General features: G+C 40.7%; 1 protein-coding gene across 1 annotated transcript in view; it reads right to left on the minus strand.

Moving 5' to 3' along the window:
• The window catches only part of zswim6 (zinc finger, SWIM-type containing 6), a 44,710-nt gene that overhangs the window by 15,793 nt on the left and 7,668 nt on the right, over window positions 1-21,249 (minus strand). The window contains exons 2-6 of the mRNA XM_047569935.1: window positions 7,273-7,629; window positions 4,763-4,911; window positions 3,613-3,763; window positions 1,739-1,918; window positions 64-240 (exon numbers count right to left, since the gene is read on the minus strand). Coding sequence (XP_047425891.1) covers window positions 64-240; window positions 1,739-1,918; window positions 3,613-3,763; window positions 4,763-4,911; window positions 7,273-7,629 — 1,014 coding nt within the window. The remainder of the gene's footprint in view (window positions 1-63; window positions 241-1,738; window positions 1,919-3,612; window positions 3,764-4,762; window positions 4,912-7,272; window positions 7,630-21,249) is intronic.

Genomic DNA, 21,249 nt, shown 5'->3' on the forward strand with positions numbered 1-21,249 from the left:
TCCCTCCGGTCCCGTCTCGTTAACTTGTCTCACCCGTCCAGCTATGTCCTCCAGGTGTCTCACCGTGCCACAGCGGCCACCCCCGGGCGTCGAACAGCGAGCTGTCCAGGTGTCCGTGGTAACAGTAGTTAGTGTAGTGGTCCTCGGTGATGATGTTCTGCAGGTGCGAGTCCTGCCAGTGCAGGTCGCAGGCCTCGATGGCTCGCGTGAAGACGGTCCGGTGAGGACGAGTCAGCGCATCTGAGACGAGACGAAGACAAGACGCTTTTAAAACCCACAAAATAAAAAAAGCATCTCTTAGTTTTTTGTACGTTTGGGCCGAACGTCTTGATGAATCCGGAACCTTTTTGAATCCAGGTCTCAGGGTGAAAAAGACGAATACGGAGCCTTCGTATGGGATCAAATTAGTGCCAAAATCTGCACGAATTAAAACCATTATCAGCGCTTATTACAACCAAACACTCTCTGTAACTTTCTGTGCACTGAACAGAAAATCTCAGGGTGGAAAAGGAAAAATACGGAGCCTGTGCGGTTTCTTTTCTTTCATTCTTGTGAACATCTGATCATCTCACCGTCCTGTAACTCCCCAACGTCTCACAACAACAACAACAACATCGATGGTGAACTACAGGTTTGTGACGCTGCTGCATCAGATACTGACTCTCGTTGGGTGACTGGGTCCAATATAAACTGCTGCTTCACCACTATGATGAGTAAAAAAGAATAAAAAGATTATGGACTGTAATCCAGACTGTATTTATGCACATGCTCCTCCTCTTCTTTTTTGGTTCTTTTGGCTTTTCCTGTTGCAGAAACAGCGTCTATGTAACATCTGTAAAACAGCCTTTCTACAACTAGATGAGGTTTTAATAATGGATCCATCTTTATGGAAAAATTCTTGAAAAGACGCCAATGAAACCCGGAAAAATAAAAGACTGTTTTGGTACGAGTGATGTCACAGTCGATGTCCTAAGCCTAATATTTTGTATTATTTTGTATTTTAAGTCCGTAATAAACTAAAACCACAAATCTATAGAGGGTTAGGGAGTTTATGGCAGTGTTGGAAGAACAGGACCTGGAGAAAACTGATTTCTAGTCTCATTATTTTAAGAGAACTCAGATTTTAGTCGGAGTAACGTGTTTACATGCACTTAAGTTGTCCAGTTAAAGTCAGATTAAGGCAATATTTTGTTTTTTTCACATGCATGCGTGTAAACGTAGTGACTGCATTCTACTTCCTGTTTACATCTTGCAAAGCATCATAGGAGCAGAAATAAGAAACGTAAAAGACGAAGACATTGAGATGAAAATCGAGTTCTAGCGGAGGTGAGAAACATCACAAACGTTTTTTTCTTATTTTATTACCGGCCCGACAGAAACGCTCCCGTGTCTCTGTATTTTCCTCTGGTTTTAGTGGAGGCAGACGTACGTCAGAATAAAGCTGCAGGACCTCAACTGTGTTATTAGGCTCATTCTATTAGCTGCACTAAAAAAAGGTAATAAGGCTCGAAGGCACCGAGATTGAATGGAGGTGGTGGGGGGGGGTTGATTAAAAGAGAGGGGGGAGGGCGCAGAAAAGACGACTTAATAGAGTTAATACGGAGGAGGAGGAGGAGGAGGAGGAGGAGGAGGAGGAGGAGGAGGAGATGCTGCAGGAGAGAAGAGGATGCGGAGAATGAAACAGGAAAAGACGGGGAAAGGCCACGTTTGTTGCCTCGGCCGCCGGGCGTCGTCTCACCTGGGTTGCCAGCAGGGCCTTGGGGCAGAGCGTTGGTCAGATTGGTCAGCTCGCTGCCATGGTTACCGTCCTCCAAGGGGCAGACGTCCACGCCGTTCCACCTGCGAAGCTGTCGCAGCCAGAAGCTCTTCTGCTCGGCTTTGCAGTGGGGGTTCAGCACGATGCACATCCACAGAGCTCCTGAGGTTAACGCAGAGAGAAACCACACTCAGCGCACACGGGAAAAAATAAATAATATATAACTCCTTAGAATAAACAGCTACTAATTATTTACTTAGTTAATTCTATAAACCAGAGTCAGATTACTGTATGAATTTAATGAGCAAATTCCTCACATTTAAGAAAAAATATTTGTTGCCACAGGGATTTAAAAACTACAAATATAAACATTTATTTCACATAAAATGCAAGAAAAATGGTTTAATGATCAGTTTCTGGTGGTAAATTTTGACATAAGAAAAACATTAGTGGTTCAACGTGGTTTAAATACGGGTTTAAACCTAAATAAGAAGCTAATTTAATCAGATATGACGTGTTTTATTATTATTATTATTGTAACTGTATCAGAGAACACTGGTTCGGCTCCAACCACTGATTATATCTGTGAGAAGTTAAACATGACATCTTTAACTGTTTTGTTTTGTCTCATTAAAGAGTCAAAATATTTAAGTTTTAACATTATTTTACGCAAAAGCAGCAAATAATCGTTTTAGACCAGAAGAATAACAACGACGATGAGTAATTCGCGGACAGAAAATGTGATTTAAAGATGAAGACGTCACAAATATGTAAATGTTTTGCCGCCACTGGTCTCTGTGTTATGAGAAAAGTGTTTAAAAATAACAGTTTAGACTGAAGTGAAAGGCAGATTTAAACAAACACGATGTGAAATGACTTCAGCTCATGATAACAGCCTCAAACGTAACAAAGAAACACAACGTTCTCTAATTGTTTTGCTTTTTTTTTATGTCTGATAAACTGTCTAAACAAAAATGTTCAGTTTAAAATGATACGAAACTCATCAGAGAATGATGTTTTTTTTTTTGATAAAAACCATTTATTAATTTAATTGTTGTGGCTCAATAAAAGAGTCTGGAGGAAGAACGAGGAGTTACAGGATGAATAAAAGATGACAGATGACAAAGTGAAACGAGGAAGAAAGGAGGTGAGGCGACGGGAGGGAAAGGGAGGATGAAGTGAATGCAGGAGGGAGGGAGGGAGGAAGGGGGGAGGGAGGGGGGAGGGGAAAAGGAGGAGAGAGGCTTTATCCTCTGTCTCTTTGTTATAAGGCTGCACCAAGGACGACACCGAGGAGGAAAAACAGGCGAGAGTGACGAAACGAAGAGAAAGAACCAACAACAGCAACAGATGTAGGAGAGAAATTAAACTGACGGACGTAGATTTAGGGGTTAGGAAATAAATAAAACCATTTTTATGAAGCATGTCAATATTATTAATATTAATATTATTGTTATATTTATTTTAGGCAGGAAGTGAAGCTCAAATATGGCGCTAAAAAACAAGCTAGCAGCAGTAAAGACACCAGCAGCAACGTTCTACTTACGCCATTAGCTTAGCGTGTTAGCATGTCCACATTTGTGAACTGAGACTAACTACAGAGTGTATCTGTTGTAGTGTCAAAATCAAAGTGAAAAACAGGCCGGTAGAATTTAAATTATTTGTTGTTTATAATTCTGAATCCAATAATTAGAATCTCAGAATAAAAACCTGAAAACATGACCTGTAATCCAAATTTTATGGCAAACTATTCAACCGTTTGGATTTTCTAGTATCCAGATTTCATTTTGCAGGAAAAGAACGAATGAATCTCAGTTACCGTTCACTGTATGTTTAGCTGAAGCGTGTTTTCGTACCTAGTTCGTCCCACAGCTGCCTGTACTTGTCCGTCATGGCGGTTCCCTGTTGCCTCCACAGCGCCAGTCTGGGGTCGCCCATGAACTGCTCTGTGATCAGCGTTAACATGCGAGCGCCGTTGGAGTCCCTCATCTTCAGCATCTCCCTCACCTGCAAAGACGAGGGGGCGTTGTGGGTAAATAATATGCATTCAATCCGATAAGATGTTTTTGAGACACAGTATGGCAAAGGTAAATAAGAGGAAAACTAATTAGTGGAAGGTTTTTAATCACAAATATATCCTATGTTATAACTCAATATACAAACATACTTCATTCTGATTTAAGAACACATTTATATCCGTAGTTTCTGAGATAACTCGCATAAAAACAAACAAAAAAATAAAAATTGTCTTGCTGGAGGATCCATGCACTTTGTGGTATTTCAAGTTTTCTTCCAAAACCACAAAGGAAAATTGGAATAACAACCATTTTTGTTTGGATTTTTGAATCCTAAAACAAAAATAATGAGGAAAAACTAAAACTTCCAACATCAATTTTCTTTCTACTCGTGTGATTTTAATAGTAAAAGTACAACAAGTCGATTCAGCACAAAAAGTTGGCGGTTGTTTCTCACGGGAAAAAAATTAGATAAATTCACATGAAGTGACCTCATTTCAGAAAGTGTAAAAATTACATCTGAATATTGTTCCAAATGCGTCAGCTTAGAATTTTTAAAGAATTTTTTAAAGAAAACAAAACTACAAAAAAATTCTAAGCAGATTAAATTGACTTTTGTAGCATTTTTTATTTTTATTTTCTGTTTTTAAACTGAAAATCAAATAAACATTAAATTATTTTATTAGAAAATATATATTTTAGAGTTTAAGACTAAACTTGAAAAACCAAAAAAGCACACAGACCCAAAATCTGGCATAAAAGACAGAATCGTCTGCATAGAATCAAACATAAAAAGTCTGTTTTGAGTGTAAAGAGTAAGGGAGCCAACACAGATCCTTGTGGTACTCCTTTTCCTATCAAAATAGTAGCATATGTTGACCATCAGTAAAAATATCTTGTGTTGTATCGGACCAATGTGGATTAAATCATCTCAGACGCATCTAGGTGCAGCATTCAGGGCGTGATATGTGATATTTTGGGTGTTCAGTACCTTGCTGAACAGTAAGTTGAGCTGTTTTCCCGATCCATGGTACCCGCCCTGGGACAGAAAGAGTTTGACCTGTTCCTGGACCTGCTCCTCGTCCAGATGCCAACAGTTCTCATCGTCCACGCTCGCTCCGGCCGTCGGATCCGGAGCTCCTGCAGGAAACGGCGGAAATCGGTCAGCAACACATCGGACCAAGTAAACCAAAACCTGACATTAATTCACTCCATTTGTTGATAAAAAACAATCACATTTAAATCAAAATCAAAACAAAATGTTAATTATACATTCACAAATTATTTATTGATTGAATAAACTTAACTCTAATTATATGTTATTTGTTATATTCTTAAGTAAAAACCACAATTTGCCTTTGAAATGTTATTTAAACTGTGATAAATTAACATGTTTTCAGGAAGCAGCAGCAGACGTGAACATGCCGACATCAGCACATATACACGGTAGTTCAACCTTTTGCATTAATGCAGCGCTGGTCAAGCTTAAAAAACTGATCGATAAAGCATATCTGCGCCACATTTTTAACACTTAACACACGTCTCCGGGGAGGATTAAGTCCATCAGATTCGGGGGCGAAACAGGGTCCACTATTTACCACTGTGCAAATGAAAAGCACTAAAGAGGATACGGAACAAAACTGCAGTCTAATCCAAAGTGTATACAACTACCAAGAGGCCAAGAGGTCGTGCTTTGCTGCAGGAAAGGCTGTGTGCATGAAAACCAATCGGCAGACAAAACAGGATAAAAGAAGTGGTCAATCGAATTAAAATTTATGTCATATCTTTAGAGAAGGGTTACCAGGTTCCCAAATATATAATTCTTCATTATTTTTAACACCTACCTACAGACTATGTTTTAAAATTATCTGAATAAAGCAGATGAACATTTATTTCAAAGGAGAATTCATATTAAAAGTATTTTTTTTCTTAGATAAATAGATAAAGTCGTTCATGTCTTGAATTTAATGTTCTGCGAGCTTTATATAGGAGGTTATTGATCATTAAATGACACGAATGGGACGTAAAATCAGACAGAAACTGTTCCTGCACTGTGCGACAATGTTAATGCTCATATTCTGCTAATTTATTTATATTCAGAGCCGCTGAAAAACACATAACACTGACGTGGAGCTAGTTTTAAACCACCACGGTAAAAGCTAAGCAGTTTAAAGTGTGTAAACAGGACGTTTCCTCCCTGTAGAGCTTCGTCTCCCTGGACGTCAGCCTCCAGATGGACTTCTACCGGAGTGAGACGGGGGAAACTTAACCCAGATACCTGCCTTTGTTTGAGCGTAGGGCTCCGAGCCTCCTAAAATTTACTTTCCACCAAAGACACAAGAATGCTGACAAACAAGACGGAGATGACTGTGTAGAAATCTGTGAAAATCCCTTTCATAACTAAGTTTTGAAACTGAAATACCTCTAAATGAATCAAATTGGGACCCTATGAATCAGAATTTAATCGATTTGATAACTCAGCAGTGACGCCGAGCCCTGACTTCACTCCATCCATGTCTAATGACACATTTAGGACACTGTGGGACCTCGATGCTGTAATCTACGCCGGTGTGAGACATTTTACTTGAGTGGTTTGAGTTTCACACTGAAATATGTTAAGATCTTAACGAGCTAGCCAAATTACCTTTTAGTTCTTTTAGTTTAGTTAAGCTGCTAGCTTGCAACTCTAACGCACTCATGAAAGACACCACTAATGCTAGCTAGCCCCTAATTCATCTGAATGTAGTCAAACATGACTACATGTTGGAACCATTAGCGAGCTAGCCAAAATATCCTCAACTTTCCAGAGGTAGTTTAGTTCAGCTTTGAGCTTCACACTGAAATATGTTAGAATATGTTTGTTAATTCTTCAGAAGGAAAACTAAAACTACTCCCTACTATCTTTACATTTATTAAGATATTAACGAGCTAGCCAAATTATCCTTGACTTTCATCAAGCAGCTAGCTTCCAACTTTCTCATTAGCGGAATCATTAGCGTGCCAACAATACAAATATCTTTGACTTCCCAAGGGTAGTTTAGTTAAGCTTTACCACTAGTGGACTCATGAAAGAGGTTGCTAATGCTAGTTAGCCTACCTCATTTGCTAAATGGAAAACAAACAACACAGAGATTGCAAATTGTCAAATCTGACAATGTCATTAGCGAGCTAGCTAAAATAGCAACGACTTTCCAAAGCTGGTTTAGTTCAGTGTGGTTCGCGCTGTAAAAACGCTAGTTGGCGCTGTGTCCTTTTTGCCAGTCAGTTAATTTTTGTTTCTACTTCCTGTTTCACTTTCAACAACGGCAAATGAAACTTTCGTCATACAAATATCTGTATCTCCAAACCTCCTCAGTTCCAAAACAATCAATTTGAAAACTGCGGAGATGGAGAAGCAGCCGGACTTAAAGCTACGTCGCTAGGCCCTACGTAGGTGCGTCAACTTAATGCAGAAGTGTAAACCAGCGATAAATCCAGCTCCAAACATCCGCCTCCACTCACCGTGAACCTGGTTGATCTCCGAGTTCTGCGACAGTATTTCATCCGCCAGCTTCTGCGCCGTCGGCAGCACCTCGGTGTGATGCACCGTGATCAGATACTGGACGAACTTCTGCAGCTGGTCCCTGTTCATTTGGAATAGAGTCTCTGAGATGGGCAGGCGCAGCTTGACCTGCTCGGGCTTCCGTACCCGGTACAGTGATAACGCGACCACGTGGGCGCAGTAGAAAATGTCCTTGTTGCCACAGCTGCACGTCACCGCGGTGATTTTGCAGCGGTCGAAGCTGACGCTCACGTTGCAAACCAGCTCCGGTTCTGAGGTCGTGGCGGGTTCTCTTACTGTGCCGCTGAGGTGAAACCCTGCACGGAAACAGGAAATGAATAATGTTAACCATCTTAAATAGATCACATTGTGTATGTTTTAATGCTTAATAACTTCAGAGAGTCTCGGTTAACAAATACAACTCAACACATGATACTTTTGAGAGGTTTTAATGATGTTTAAATGAACTTTATTAAATGAATTTCCCAGTATTCACTCTCTTGTTGCTCCAGTTTTGGTCTCCATCACTTCCGGTATTTTAAACTATCATTAAGTGAACTTTAATGTACAATTGATGCAGAAAAAAAAAAGAAATTGGAAGATACACTGTAGAAAAGGTGTTTTTTGGCAAGTAGCAACACCAGAAACCAAGTGTGAACACTATTTTAGTAATTATCAGTTGTTAAATCAATATTTTGATTGAGTATTTAAATTTCTAAAGCAACTTTATTAGTTTGAAGTCGAGGTTCTGTCCATTACTCACTCTCCTTTAGCTCTAGTTTTGTTCACTACCACTTCCTGTGTTTTAAATTATCTGTAAATGAACCAGTGATGCGCAAAAATAGAAATGAGCTTTGAAAGATACACATGAACACAACATTTACATATTGTCACCCTTCAAATAGTATTTGAGTATTTTAACGTTTTAGCTACTACACTGCTGTGACAGGAAAAAAGACTCAACTTACTGTTCAACATGGAAACAATCTTAAAACTACAACTACTTTGCATAATTCTGATGACTAAAGGGGTACCACAGGGATGTGTGCTGGGTCCTCAACCATTTATGTTCAACAGAGGCAGAGGACAGTCTTCTATAAACGTCTAATAAGCTGCTATACAAATGAACTTTATTGTGTCTAACTGCTGTTTTTTTGTGCTTTTTCTTAAAATATGATGCAATTACAGTGGTGAAAGTGAATGAAAATGGTAAATTATTTAGTAAGACAGCTAAAAAAAAATCAACAACAAGATGCTAAATGGCTCCATAAAACTGCAGATTCATCATTAAAAAAAAATACTGTTGCTGAATGTTTTGTTTGCTCTTCTGACTGATTTTATTGTCGTTCTGAGGTTCAACCCTGGAGGCTGGTGGAAAACAAACCATAAAGACACAAAGAAAGGACAGGGAGACGAAAGCAAAGCCCTAAATATTCTCATTTCCTTTTCATTTCCCTTCCACAACACGTCCAGTGATTACCTTACCATGAACACCTCCCTCTGTCAGCGCTGACAGGATCATTTCACCACAGGAACAGAGGCCTGCTATTATACCGTGAACCTATGGCCCTCTCACAAACAAAAAAAAAAATCTATAGGTGCTTTTGTGAATACTCGGCAGAAATGTGGACGTGACCTTAAACTTACTTCTCTGAGCTATTTGGGTTTCTAACCGTAAAATAAACCTTTGACGCAGATGCTTTGTAATTCGAAGAGGAGCCTTTAACACTCAAAACCCGTTTTCCATTTTAACCAAAAACAAAAAAAAACAAAACAGCAAATACAGATATGAAAACATGGCAGCCACACGTGGGAGTGAGGTTTAAATATTGTGTTGAGTTTGGAGAGAGGCAGCAGATGGCCGCGTTTTTTGGCGAAACAAGAAGATACAACATGTACTTTATGAGCAAAATGCGTCTGCAGCGAGAGGAAACGGATAATCTGACCAGGTTAGTGGGTTAACGGTGATAACAGATGGTTTTCACAAGCATGGTAAGAGCTGAGCTGATACAAACTGCATGAGTTATCTGGTTTTAGTCTGTTCTGTTTCAGTTTCACCACAGAGAGAACAAACACGCGTTGGCTTTGACATGTACTGCTTCTGCTTTGACGCTTCTGGTCCAGGAAACATTCAGAGGCAGAACAGTCGCTTATTTAGCCCTGAATCGAAAGAGGCATGATGTACTTCATGCATCACGCCGCCGTGAAGACTGACAAACACGTGAGACGGCCAACTGAGAGGCTGATAACGCCGCGATGCCAGCCAGCGACAGATGACAGACAGCTTTATGAGATGAGATGGTGGTTTTGAGCCAAAGAAAATGGAAACCGCATCAAAGAGCCGAGCTTCTGTCAAATAATGTCCATGGGGAATTTTTATATCACATCCACAGTCAGAGTTGTCTGCTAAGAACGACGCTATAACCAGTAATTTCCCCATAAAATAAAATAAAATCCTCTTGCAAGCGCATCTGAGGTTCTGAGGATATGTACGAAAAACAATAATAAATCCTGCGGTACATACACGTCTGAGGAAACGTTTTTTATTTCCAACGGCCTCGTCCTTTCATCATGTCTTTCATGTCCTACAATTGTCCCGACTTATTTAGCCAAAATAGACTTTCCAAAACTAGTTTAGTTAAGCTGCAACTCTAATGCACTCATGAAAGACACCACTAATGCAAGCTAGCCCGTAATTCATCTGAATGTAGTCAAACACAACTAGATGCTGGAACCATTAGCGAGCTAGCAAAAAATATCCTCAACTTTCCAGAGGTAGTTTAGTTAAGCTCTGAGCTTCACACTTAAATATGTTAGAATCCGTGTTTGTTAATTCTTCAGAAGGAAAACTAAAACTGCTTCCTACTATCTTTACATTTATTTAGATATTAACGAGCTAGCCAAATTATCTTTGATTTTCATTAAGCAGCTAGCTTCCAACGTTCTCATTAGCAGAATCATTAGCATGTCAACGATAATATCTTTGACTTCCTGAAGTCACTAGCAGACTCATGATCAAGGCTGCTAATGCTAGTTAGCACTACTTCATTTGTTGAATGGAAAACAAACACAACACAGAGATTCCGGTCAAATCTAACACGGTCATTAGCGAGCTAGCCAAAATAGCACTGACTTTCCAAAGCTAGTTTAGTTTAGCTGCTAGCTTTCCAGCTTCACACCAATACAAACATAATAGCGTGGATCTGAATGTAGTGGACTCATGAAAGAGATTGCTAATGCTAGCTAGCTAGCCTACTTCCTTTGAATGGAGTCTATTGATTAATCAATTATTCCTGCAAAATGTGCAACTGCCACACAATGCTTGCTAACCATAGCTATTTTGCACAGGAGGTTGAATCAGCAAAAAAAATAATGTATTGTATCGAGACAGAGTTTGTTTAATTGTTCAGGTAATTCATTTTTTTTTTTTTATATTTACATCTGATCTGTGACTGATTAAACTAAACGTCACGAGGCATTAGAGCTGTTAGCATTGATAACAGCTCTATCTATAGTACACCGGGTTCATGTTTTCATTCTTTGGCCGTTAGCGTCACTCTTTTCGATAGCAGCTGCCACCACGACAAGAACACGACGGGAACTTTCACAATTCCAGTTTATTAGGAACCAACCGGCTCTAATGTAACACAGCAGCTAACTCTCGTCGCTCGCTGAGAGGATGTAGGTGTAGTGAGGTTTGATTTCCACTCAGTCCTCTTATGTTCTCATGCATGTGACACACCGCACAGAGCTGACACATATCAGCCCTGCTGGGGTGGAAGAAGGCCGTAAACAGAGTAGGTGTTTGTCTGCAGATGTGGTGTAGCCGTGTGATCCGAGCCGAGCAGGAACAAGAAGAAGCGACAAAATCTGAAACTCGTACACACGGGGTGAACTTTACTTGCAGCAACTTCACACACGCAGCAGCTATGCAGTCCACATCCTGCCTTCTTTACGCGCGTGTTGCTACGCCGCCCTGCCCCAGTCATGCCTGGCCCACAGCTGAACCGCTGACGTAACAGAAAGAGAAAGAAGAGAGTCGAGTCGAGGGGAGGGAGCAAGGCCGCCGTGCTGCTGGAAAAATCAGTATGCCCTCAGCTGAGTGAGTGTGCACATGCAGGAGTGTGCGCTTGGCCACGAGCCAAACCCCTGAGCTCAGCATTCTGTAATGCACTTCCTCTCTTTCTGTCTGCTCGTCGCCGCTTGCATAATACAGCTCCGTGCACCTCTTAGCAACCAAACTTAACCCCTTCGCGACCAAACCTCTGGGAAACTTTTTTTTTTGAGAAAAACTAAACACTCCCCTCAGATCTTCGCTATCAGGCTCATTAGACGGTGGAAGTCCCGACGAGAACAAATGTTCAGATGCAATCAGATCGACTGCAGAGATACGCCTGAGTTTAGCTCCTCAACTCCCAGATAAGTCAGATTAAGGCGTCTCTATAGGATGAGGAGGAGGAGGAGGAGGTGGGGGGTGAGTGTTTACATACGCACCAGTCAGCCATGAACTGAACCAAGGTGTGCTTTGTGCTCATGAGTGCGTTGCATTGTGTGCTTGTGTGTCCTTCTGGTGACAATGGGGGGAACCTAATCTCTCACCCGTGGAGATGCAGCGGTGCCTCTGGGGCTGCAGGAAGCAGCAGTAAACAACCAATCAATAGTCACGGCGGGCTGATTCGCCATCTGCCTCCGAAGACTGGTTTCAGATCAGCTAGCGCACGGAAAGGAGTTGGTGCTTATTATGCTTTATTATTCATGCATGTTATCGCTAACTGTAGATTTACACTATTTTACAAAGTATAAACAAAACAAAATAGTTTATACTCAAATAAAAACCTCCACAAACTATGTGCAAGCAACCAAAGCTAAACCCCTCAAGCAAGTTTACCAAAACAAACAAACTTGTTTGCCAGCTTTAACATTAGCTCTAATTATAGAGAAGTATTCCTGTTAGCTACTACAACTGTGCGGAAGCTATTAAGCTGCTATGAAAGTTTGGGCTAGCGGCTTTTCAAGACAAGCTCGCTAACATCAGGTTTTCTAAGCAGCAAACTAGTAATTAGAAATAAATATTAGTCTAATTTGCCCTAATTTAAGGAGTATGGAGCTAACTAGCGCTACACTGAGACAAGAACGAAGCTGCCACCGTTTAGCATTTATGTTTTAGCGTTACACTATCATGGACGTAGCCATGTTTGTATGAAGTTACCATTTCAAGTTTTATTTAAAAGATAAAACTATATATTTATAGTTTAACTATACAACTAGCTTGAGTAGCACGTTAGCCAGATTCAGATGCAGCTACAGTCAAAGACTCAATATAAACCCTTAGCTAGTGGAGGTTAGCCCTCGATGCTATGACAGTTTAGCCTAAAGTTAGCAGCTCAAGAGCAGTATTTTGTTTTATTTTGTAATATTATTATTCATTATGTCATTATAGTTATTATTATTGTTTCAGTTTGGACTTTTTTGCTCCTCTTCTTGTCTGACTCTGTATGACATGTGCCGTCAAAGAGCTAACATTAGCTTAATTAGCTTGAAAGCCAGATTCAGATGGATCTACAGCTCCAGTACAGTCATAATAGGAGGAAAATTAATATTTTTTTTAGAAGAAATGTTGGTGGTAAGGATTAGCAAACAGTCTGCTGAGTTTAATAAGATATCAGTGGGGTTATAGGGAACAGGAGGATGCACCTTCAAGCTCAAAATGAGGTCAACGAGGATTTTAGTTAATTAGGTCAATCTGTTACCCTCTTAAGCTCCCACATCACCTACTACTGATCAATGCTCACGCACACCAGCCAGTAAATATGTCACACCAGGCACAGGCACTTCTGATCCCGGGTTTTATCCCTAAAAAAATGTAATTAGGAAACCTAAACACGGCAGCTAAATCCGGTTATCTGCTTCCTCCTCCAGTCTAATGTCCTGCTTATGAAAGAGAATTCCAGAAATAGCAAAGTCCACTGAAATACTACACGGCCGAAGGAGTCGTCCTCGACCGAGCGGACAGAAATTCCTCAGCTCTGTCAGAAAAAAACAAGAGGCCGGCGTTTTTTACCGAGCGTGAGACATTGCAGACGGTCTGGTCACTCGGACAATAATAATATACGACTCCTCTGGCAAACATCGCCGCTTCCTTTACGGCGTTCGTTTCACCGTCCATAAAAAAGAAAAAAGAAAAAGAAAAAGGCTGAAACTTAATTGCTGCCATTCATGCTTCGACAATGTCCGTCTGGCCTAAAGCGAGGAGGAAACCTGCAGCCTTTTATTTATTTAGCCACTCAAAGAATTACTTAATCTGACAGCGGGAGGAGAAAAAAAAAAGGAGGGAGTTTGGCCTTTTAACAGCGAGAAGGAACCTCTCACAGCCACAGCAGCTCGCGAATCGATAGCAAACACAACTATCGAAGCACTTAGAGATGCTGCACTCGATGCCGCTCGCCTCTAATGTAACGTGAGGATTATGAAAGCGAGTGTCATCCGAGGTTGCAGCGCTTTTTTACGACGTATTATACTTCATTTTCCAGTAATTAATGATCATTTTGGGGCTTTAAAACATCCATATTCTGGAAAACGTGTAAAAAAACAAACAGAAATACCATATTTTCTTATTGATTGTGAGGGTTAAGGTCTCCTTTAGGTCCCCTTAGTGTTTTTGGGGGCCTCTCTGAGGAAGTCCCACTTGTTTTTCTCAGTCTTTGGTGAAAGTAAAGTCCCGTCCACATTTAGAGCGTCTGGCTGTTCGTCCGTCGTCCAACGACTAGTTGCAGATGGACGGGTTCTAGCTGCTGAGCTAACTTCTCTCTTGCATGTTTCGTGAAAGAAACAGAATATAAAAATAGCTCTTCTTGGTATTCGTCAGTGACGCTCCGAGCCGGCCTTCACCACGGTGAATCAGGCTTTTTAAGACGGGGTTTTCCTCGATTTAAACATCTGGGGGAACTCTGTAAAAAAAAAGTCGCCACCTCAACCTCGATATCACCCACTCTTGTGTCACCCAAAAGTTTTTTTTTTTTCACGACACGGGTCTCTAGTCCCCACGTTGCTGCAAGTCTTTTGTTTTATATCCCTTAACTGAAAAAAAATATCTGAGAACCTCGGTGACTCAAAACATTAAGAGAAACTGGGTCAGGCAGCGAGACGGCGAATCATTCGAGTCATTCTACAAAAGAACGGTTTAAGAAGATCGAGATGAATGTTGAGGAACGGCCGAGTCAATTTGGAAGCTGCTTTTCTACGGGAGACTAATGATCTCAGCCCGATGAAGAAAACTCTACAGGAGGTGGACACATCAGTATCAGTCTCCACGTCCACCGTGGACAAAACACATCACAAGAGCAAATACAGAGGGTTCATAACAGGCCACAAAGAGCTGATCAAGAGTTTAGTTCACTTGAAGACAAACTGAGTTATGCAACACGACAATGAGCTAAAAAAAAAAAAACTCCAAAAAGAAGAACAAGATGAATGTTCAACATCTCAGAACTGAAGTGGTTCTGAGAAATTCCTCTGTTCGTCTGATCGGGTTCTGTCCTACTTCTAAGGACGTGTGCGTAAATTCACTGAGGTTTTGAGTAATTTTTCTGCAGAAAATGCGCTGGATGTTGTTCGTGATGGGGTCTGTACATGTTTTAAAGGGTTTTCTACAGGAGACCAATGATCTCAGTCCAGTGAAGGACGCAACAAGGAAAGTCCACCGTGGACAAAACACGGAATCTGAATCTTCTCATTGAGAACTCGCTTGTGACGTCTCGTATTTAGAAGATGAATGTTTAGGAACAAGTCAAAGTCCCGACCTTCATCCAGTAGAAATGTTGTAGCATCAGCTGGTGAGAGAAAACCACAAACATCTCAGAACTGAACTGGTTCTGTTCTGAGGAACAAGCTGCTGAAAACACTGATCAGCTGATACCAGGAATGTTTAGTTACCAGGAGGCTCATTATTTTTGAATAAATATGTTTGAGGTGTTCGACCAGGTTGCATGTTTCTACTTTTAGAACTTTCAAGATGATGTTTTAGGTCATTTTTATGGACTTCTGAGGATTTTGCTAATTTTTTTTGGCCCCTTTAACAAATTCTGCTGTTAAGTGACTGTGATGACAACAATCAAACAGTCAACAACCAAGACAAATTAACGATTAAACATTAAAAGTACTACTCCATTAAACATAAAAAATGTCCCAAGCTTTCATAATATTTCCTTCTGGGGTTCGTCCTCTACTGCTGCAAAACCACAAATGTCACCTGGACCTAAAACAAACTTCCAGAGTTTAAAGTAGACTTGGCTCCTCTGAAACGACCAGTTTCTCCGTGGAGAATCGCTCAGTCTCGCCTTGTTTTTAACGTCAACTTCTCTCTCTCTCTCTCTCTCTAAAACTAATAACGGGCCATCAGAGATTTTCACAACAAGCTTCTGAAGGGACTGGAAGAGGATTTTCACCCAACCCATTTAAAAAGCATTTGTTTGAGTGCTGTCTGTTCGCGATTGTGCTCGGAGAAAAAGTCATTTGTTTGGCCTCCGAGGACCATCAGCCAACCGAGCCGGAGCTTCTCCTTTCTCCTCAAATGCATTTGTTCCCACTCCTGAGATCCAGCAGGTCTCCACAGAGATGCTCGCAGAGCTGCTGCTGCCGCCGCCGCCGCTAATGAGCTCAGGAATCCCACCAAGACCGAAAAAAATAAAATCAAATAAAAGCTTTTAGCGCTTTGCTTACATGTCGGCCTGACGGTAGTTTATTAAATCTGCTTTTTCCAGAGACGAGAAAGTTGAACCGAAGCACGACTTCGACAAGATGAAACAAGGATACGCTTAGCTTAGCTTAGCTTAGCTTATGCTATGCTAAGCTATGTCAATATGTCCTGAACCTGATAAATGATTCCGATCAGAGATGAACCGTTCCCACGGAGACTGAATAAAATGATTTGATGTCAAACATATGTTTGTTGAGAACAAGCTACTGGAAATAGAACAAGAGAAGAAGAAGATGCCGATGATGATGATGATGATGATGATGATGATGATGATGATGATGACTTAGGGATAAAAGATGGAGGAGGAGGAAAAGGGAAAAGGGCTAAAAAGAAAAAGAAGGTTAGAAAAAGGGTGTTGGAGAAGAAGACGACCATTAGCAAGAAGAAAAGAAGAAGAAAGTGAAGGAGGACGAGGTAAAGAAGAAAAATGAGGAACAAGAGAAGAAGAAGGAAGAGAAGTAGAAAACAATGGGTTAAACAAGAAGTAGAAGAAGATTATAAGTTATTCTCCATCTTTGTCTCCAGACGCGAACGTCTAGAGAAGACGACGACGTTCGCATTTAACAGATGAACTTTAAAATCCAACAGAGGAAGGTTCAACACGAGTTTATTTGTTTATTTGTTTATTTAATTCCTATTTCCTTCATTAGCAGCCAAACACCGAAACCAGAGCGTTGTTCCAGTAAATGCATTTTCATATCTCAGCGTTCTCACACTGCGTTTGCATACGAGTCCACATCAGACACAAAGAGAGAACTAAGAGGAGCAGTTCCCTTTAACGCTGCCGCTTTAACGTCAGCACAGAATCGGCTGCCGGGAGTTTATGGATTCTCTAAACGAGACGTAAACTGAGCTTAATGTAGAATATCTGCAGCTTTTTACAGTCCCCGACTCTCAAATATGAACTTTTACATCTTCTCAGAGTCGATAAAAGTTCAGATTTTAATACAAACTATTAAAAAAAAATGACAAAGGTTTTTAAATTCTAGATGTTTCCAAACGTGTTAAACAAATAAATAATAAAAATTAAATAATAAATAAATAAAGCACAAAGAGATCAGGCATAACATTATGACCACCTTCCTAGTGGAGACCTACATAATATTAGGAAGGTTTTATGACCTGCAGCTTCTTTCAGCAGTGAAAGAACCCACGCAGGGAGGAGGTCGGGGTGGATGGGTGGGTCATCTTTGGGACTTCTATTAGGCGTTTCCAGCTTGAAACATTCTTTTAACTCTGTTGTACATGCTCAGCTTAATGGAGCTATGCTCGAAAATTCCACTTTCTGAATGTGAGTCCTTGTCCCAGTTTACATGCTCACGCAGGTTGTCCAGTTAAAGTCGGATTAAGGCACATGTAGGAGGAGAAAATCAATTTCCAATCACGTTATCTGGGTGACGTCGTCCGATTTCAGCCGGAGTAACGTTGTTTACGTGCACTTAAACTGTCCGGTTAAAGTCGGATTAAGGCGATAATTCAGGGAATGTAATTTGTGGATGTAAACAAACGATCGGGCATAACATTATGACCACCTTCCTAATAGTGTGTAGGTCTATGTTTTGTTTTTAAAACAGTTGTGAGACATCAGAGAACGGACTTTAAGGGGAGGGATCATCCCACAGATACGTGATCAGTCTGGGATCTAGTGAATTTAGAGGCCAAGTCAACACCGTCTTCATGTTTTTTTAAGTTGTTCCTAAAGTGTTTTTGTGTCTGTTTAATGGCTGTTGCCATCAGGGAGTGTCATAGCTATGGGGTGGGGGGGGGGTCTGGTCTGGTTTAGGTGGGGGCTACATGTCTAAGTAACATCCACATGAATGAATGAATGAATGAATGAATGAATTCCAGGTCGAGAAGTTTCCCAGCAGAAACCCTGAACTGTGTCACATGTCATCGGTCATAATCTTGTTGTGTCTTTTCGTTTTCCTGTTGAAACTCGTCTCTGTATCACGAGTCAAATCAAACTGTGTCCATGTGTTTGTGTTGCTGAACATCTGAGTCTTTGTTTCGCAGGGCGACTGTTTAACTGTCGGCGCAACGTCACAACGTGTCTCAGGGAGGAAAAGCTTCCCTTCAGCGTCACAGGGTTAGAGGAGGAGGAGGAGGAGGACGGGGAGGAGGAGGAGGGGCCCCTCACTGTCAAAACAGGATGCAGGTCACACCTTATCATGGCAGCGCATCAAACCGGGACTACACGCCCCTCGGCCTCTTTTGTGTTTGGGCTAAACAGACGCCGCGACCTCGCTCAACATTTCTGAGCTGCAGGTGCGACCGGACTGGGAGATAAACCAGAATCACCCCGGGACGTTTGTCCAACCGTCGCCCTAATCAATCCCAGGGTATTTTTAGTTTCCGTTGTCTCATGTTATCAGAATGAAGACCTGCGACGTATCGTTTACCAGCTGGAGGCGTCTTCCTGCTCGGCTGAGTCCGGCCTCGACGTAACTGAGGTGGTTTTTATTACTTAGACTCGTTCGTCATCATCAGTCAAACGGCAAACAGCGGCGGATTTACTCAAGACCTGCCTTCAGTTAGTTAATTAATCAAACGTCCAAATATAAACTGGCAACTGTGTGGATCAATTAAGACGATGAGAAAATCAGTTGGTGTCTTTCTTCTACATGAATATTATAGTTTTTGTGCAGCTTTTTTTGAGGAAATCCTCATTTATGTCATATTTTAAGTTAGTTCATTAATCAAACACTGAAATAGAAGCTTAAATTCACTTTTTTTAACGTTTTAGTCTCAATTAATCCTTAGATTAATCTATAATTAAACTTATTTGGCACTTTACTTGAGGACATCCTCATTTACACTTAACCTACAATTAATTAATTAATTAATTAATTAATCAATTACCCAAATATAAACGTAACTGGCAGCTGTGTTGATTATTTACGTCACTTCTTAAGAATAAAAACACCAAAAACAAAGATCCAACAATGAGAAAATCAGCTGGTTTCTTCGTCTTATGTGAATATTTTCATTTTTAGGAAATAGTTTCTGGACCAGACGTTAATTTATACTTAAAGTTCATTAATCACATATTGAAATATAAAGTTAAATTGACGGCCAACATGGTTTGCAGTTATTATTTAAGTAGTTTTTAGCAATAAAATACCAAAAACAAATAAAAATCCTGATTCTATAATTAGAACACAAGTCTGTTTTGTTACAGGAAGTGTAATATTTTAATAACGTTTTGTTCTGGGACAGTTTTTTAATGTTTTTGTCTCAATTAATCCTTAGATTAATCTATAATTAAACTTATTTGGCGCTTTACTTGAGGACATCCTCATTTACATTTTACCTACAGTTAATTAATTAATCAAATATAAATGTAACTGGCAGCTGTGTTGATTATTTATGTCACTTTTTAAGAACAAAACGCCAAAAACTAATTCTCAGCAATGAGTAAAATCAGCTGGTTTCCTTCTCTTACATTAGAGGAAGCTGAATATTTTAGAGTTTCAGTTTCAAGTTTCTCCTTTTTGGGCGTTTTCTCGGTTTTTAAATAGTCATTATTAGAAACAGCGGTTGCTAAATTAGTCGGCAGTTGAAGAAACACAAGAAAAACGACATATTTTATCGATTAAACCATGATCACGAGTTCTAAGCTGCTCAACTCAACCTCCTAAACATCATTATTTATTATTCATAGATCACATTAGCTGAACTAGCTCCACCTCCAGACGCTGCATCGGCCTCTTGAACTTGTGCAGAAAGTTTTGAGCCTCGCCTTCACTGTTCAGCGGTTTTCAAGTGCATCCCGTTCCCACCCCGCATACCGGCATTACTCATCGTTAACAGATGAAAACAATGACTCAACTTGCAGGCGCATGCCAGGCATACCCTTCGCCTGAGCTTGTGTCATCGCCGCCGGCTCTAAAGACGTCGATTTAAAAGGGTCACGGCGCAAGTTTCACACACAAGAATTCACATGAAGTTGTAGGAGGGAGGAGGGGAAAAAACTCATCATCTCGTTCTTAAGAGAAAGAAAGAAAAAAGAGAAGCAGAACGTCTGCTGAATCCGTCCGACGCGATGAGCGAATGTTTCACCCGTGGCAACAACGGTTGGATGAAAAGTATAAACAGTTTCCAGGACAAGCCTTGAAACCTGGTTTTACTCGTCTTTATTTCCCCGCACGGTTACAGTTGGAGCTCGGAGGCACCAGGGCCCGTGACTCAGACACATTCACGGGAGGGTTTTGGGGGAAAGGCCTGCAGCTACCGTTGGACCAGGAGAACGAGATCATTTGCTTGTCATTACAGACGCAGATGAAAGTGGAGAAGGTGGAGCATGCAAAGTGACGGAATAATGAGGTGAAACCAGACCAGACCAGATGGGAGATCCCAGAGTAAAGAGCTGCAGCCGGAAGTGAATCGTGGGTTTAAATGAATTAACGTGACTTAAGTAACAAGAACTCGTCACAACATTAAACATAACAACCATCGTGTTGTTATTGGATACACTAACTAGCTCAGGAAACAACAACAGGAAACAAGCAAGCTACCAATTAGCTGTCATTTGAAGAAGAAGAACTTGATGCTAAACTATGTTAGCTTTGGAAAGTCAACACTATTTTAACTATTTTTGCCATTTCAACATCCACAAAGACCATTAAATAAGCAGGCTAGCTAGCATTAGCCCTCTGTCCTCTTGTGGAAATTGTTGCTCCTATGGATTTCAGTCTGAAGTTGCTACACTAAATAGCTTTGAAAAGCCAGAGCTAGTTTGAGTAGCTTGCCAACAGTGCCAATTAGATGAGTTTATTCAACAAAGGAATGGAGCACTGCCATGCTATTTAGCGTGCAGCTTTGAAAAGCTGAAGCCAGTTTGTGTAGATTGCTAATAGTGCCAGTTAGATATTTACAATCAGTAAAGGAAGGGAGCTAGCTAACAGTATCCGTCTCTTTCCTCCTTGTAGCGATGCCATGCTATTTAGCTTGTAGCTTTGAAAAGTCAAAGCTCATTCGGCTAGCTAATGATTCCAGATATTTGACTCAAATCTGTGTGTAGCGCTAACCATCTACTCAAAAACAGAAGTGAACTAGCTAGCATTATACGTCTTTATTTATTTTTTAGATCGATAGAGACGTCAAGCTAAACTTAGCTATGCGGGCAGTGTCACGCTAACAGATTTGTATTCTAGAGTTAAATTGGACCCAAAACAGAAAGCGA

This window comes from Mugil cephalus, chromosome 19, assembly GCF_022458985.1.
Source record: "Mugil cephalus isolate CIBA_MC_2020 chromosome 19, CIBA_Mcephalus_1.1, whole genome shotgun sequence".
NCBI lineage: Eukaryota > Metazoa > Chordata > Actinopteri > Mugiliformes > Mugilidae > Mugil > Mugil cephalus.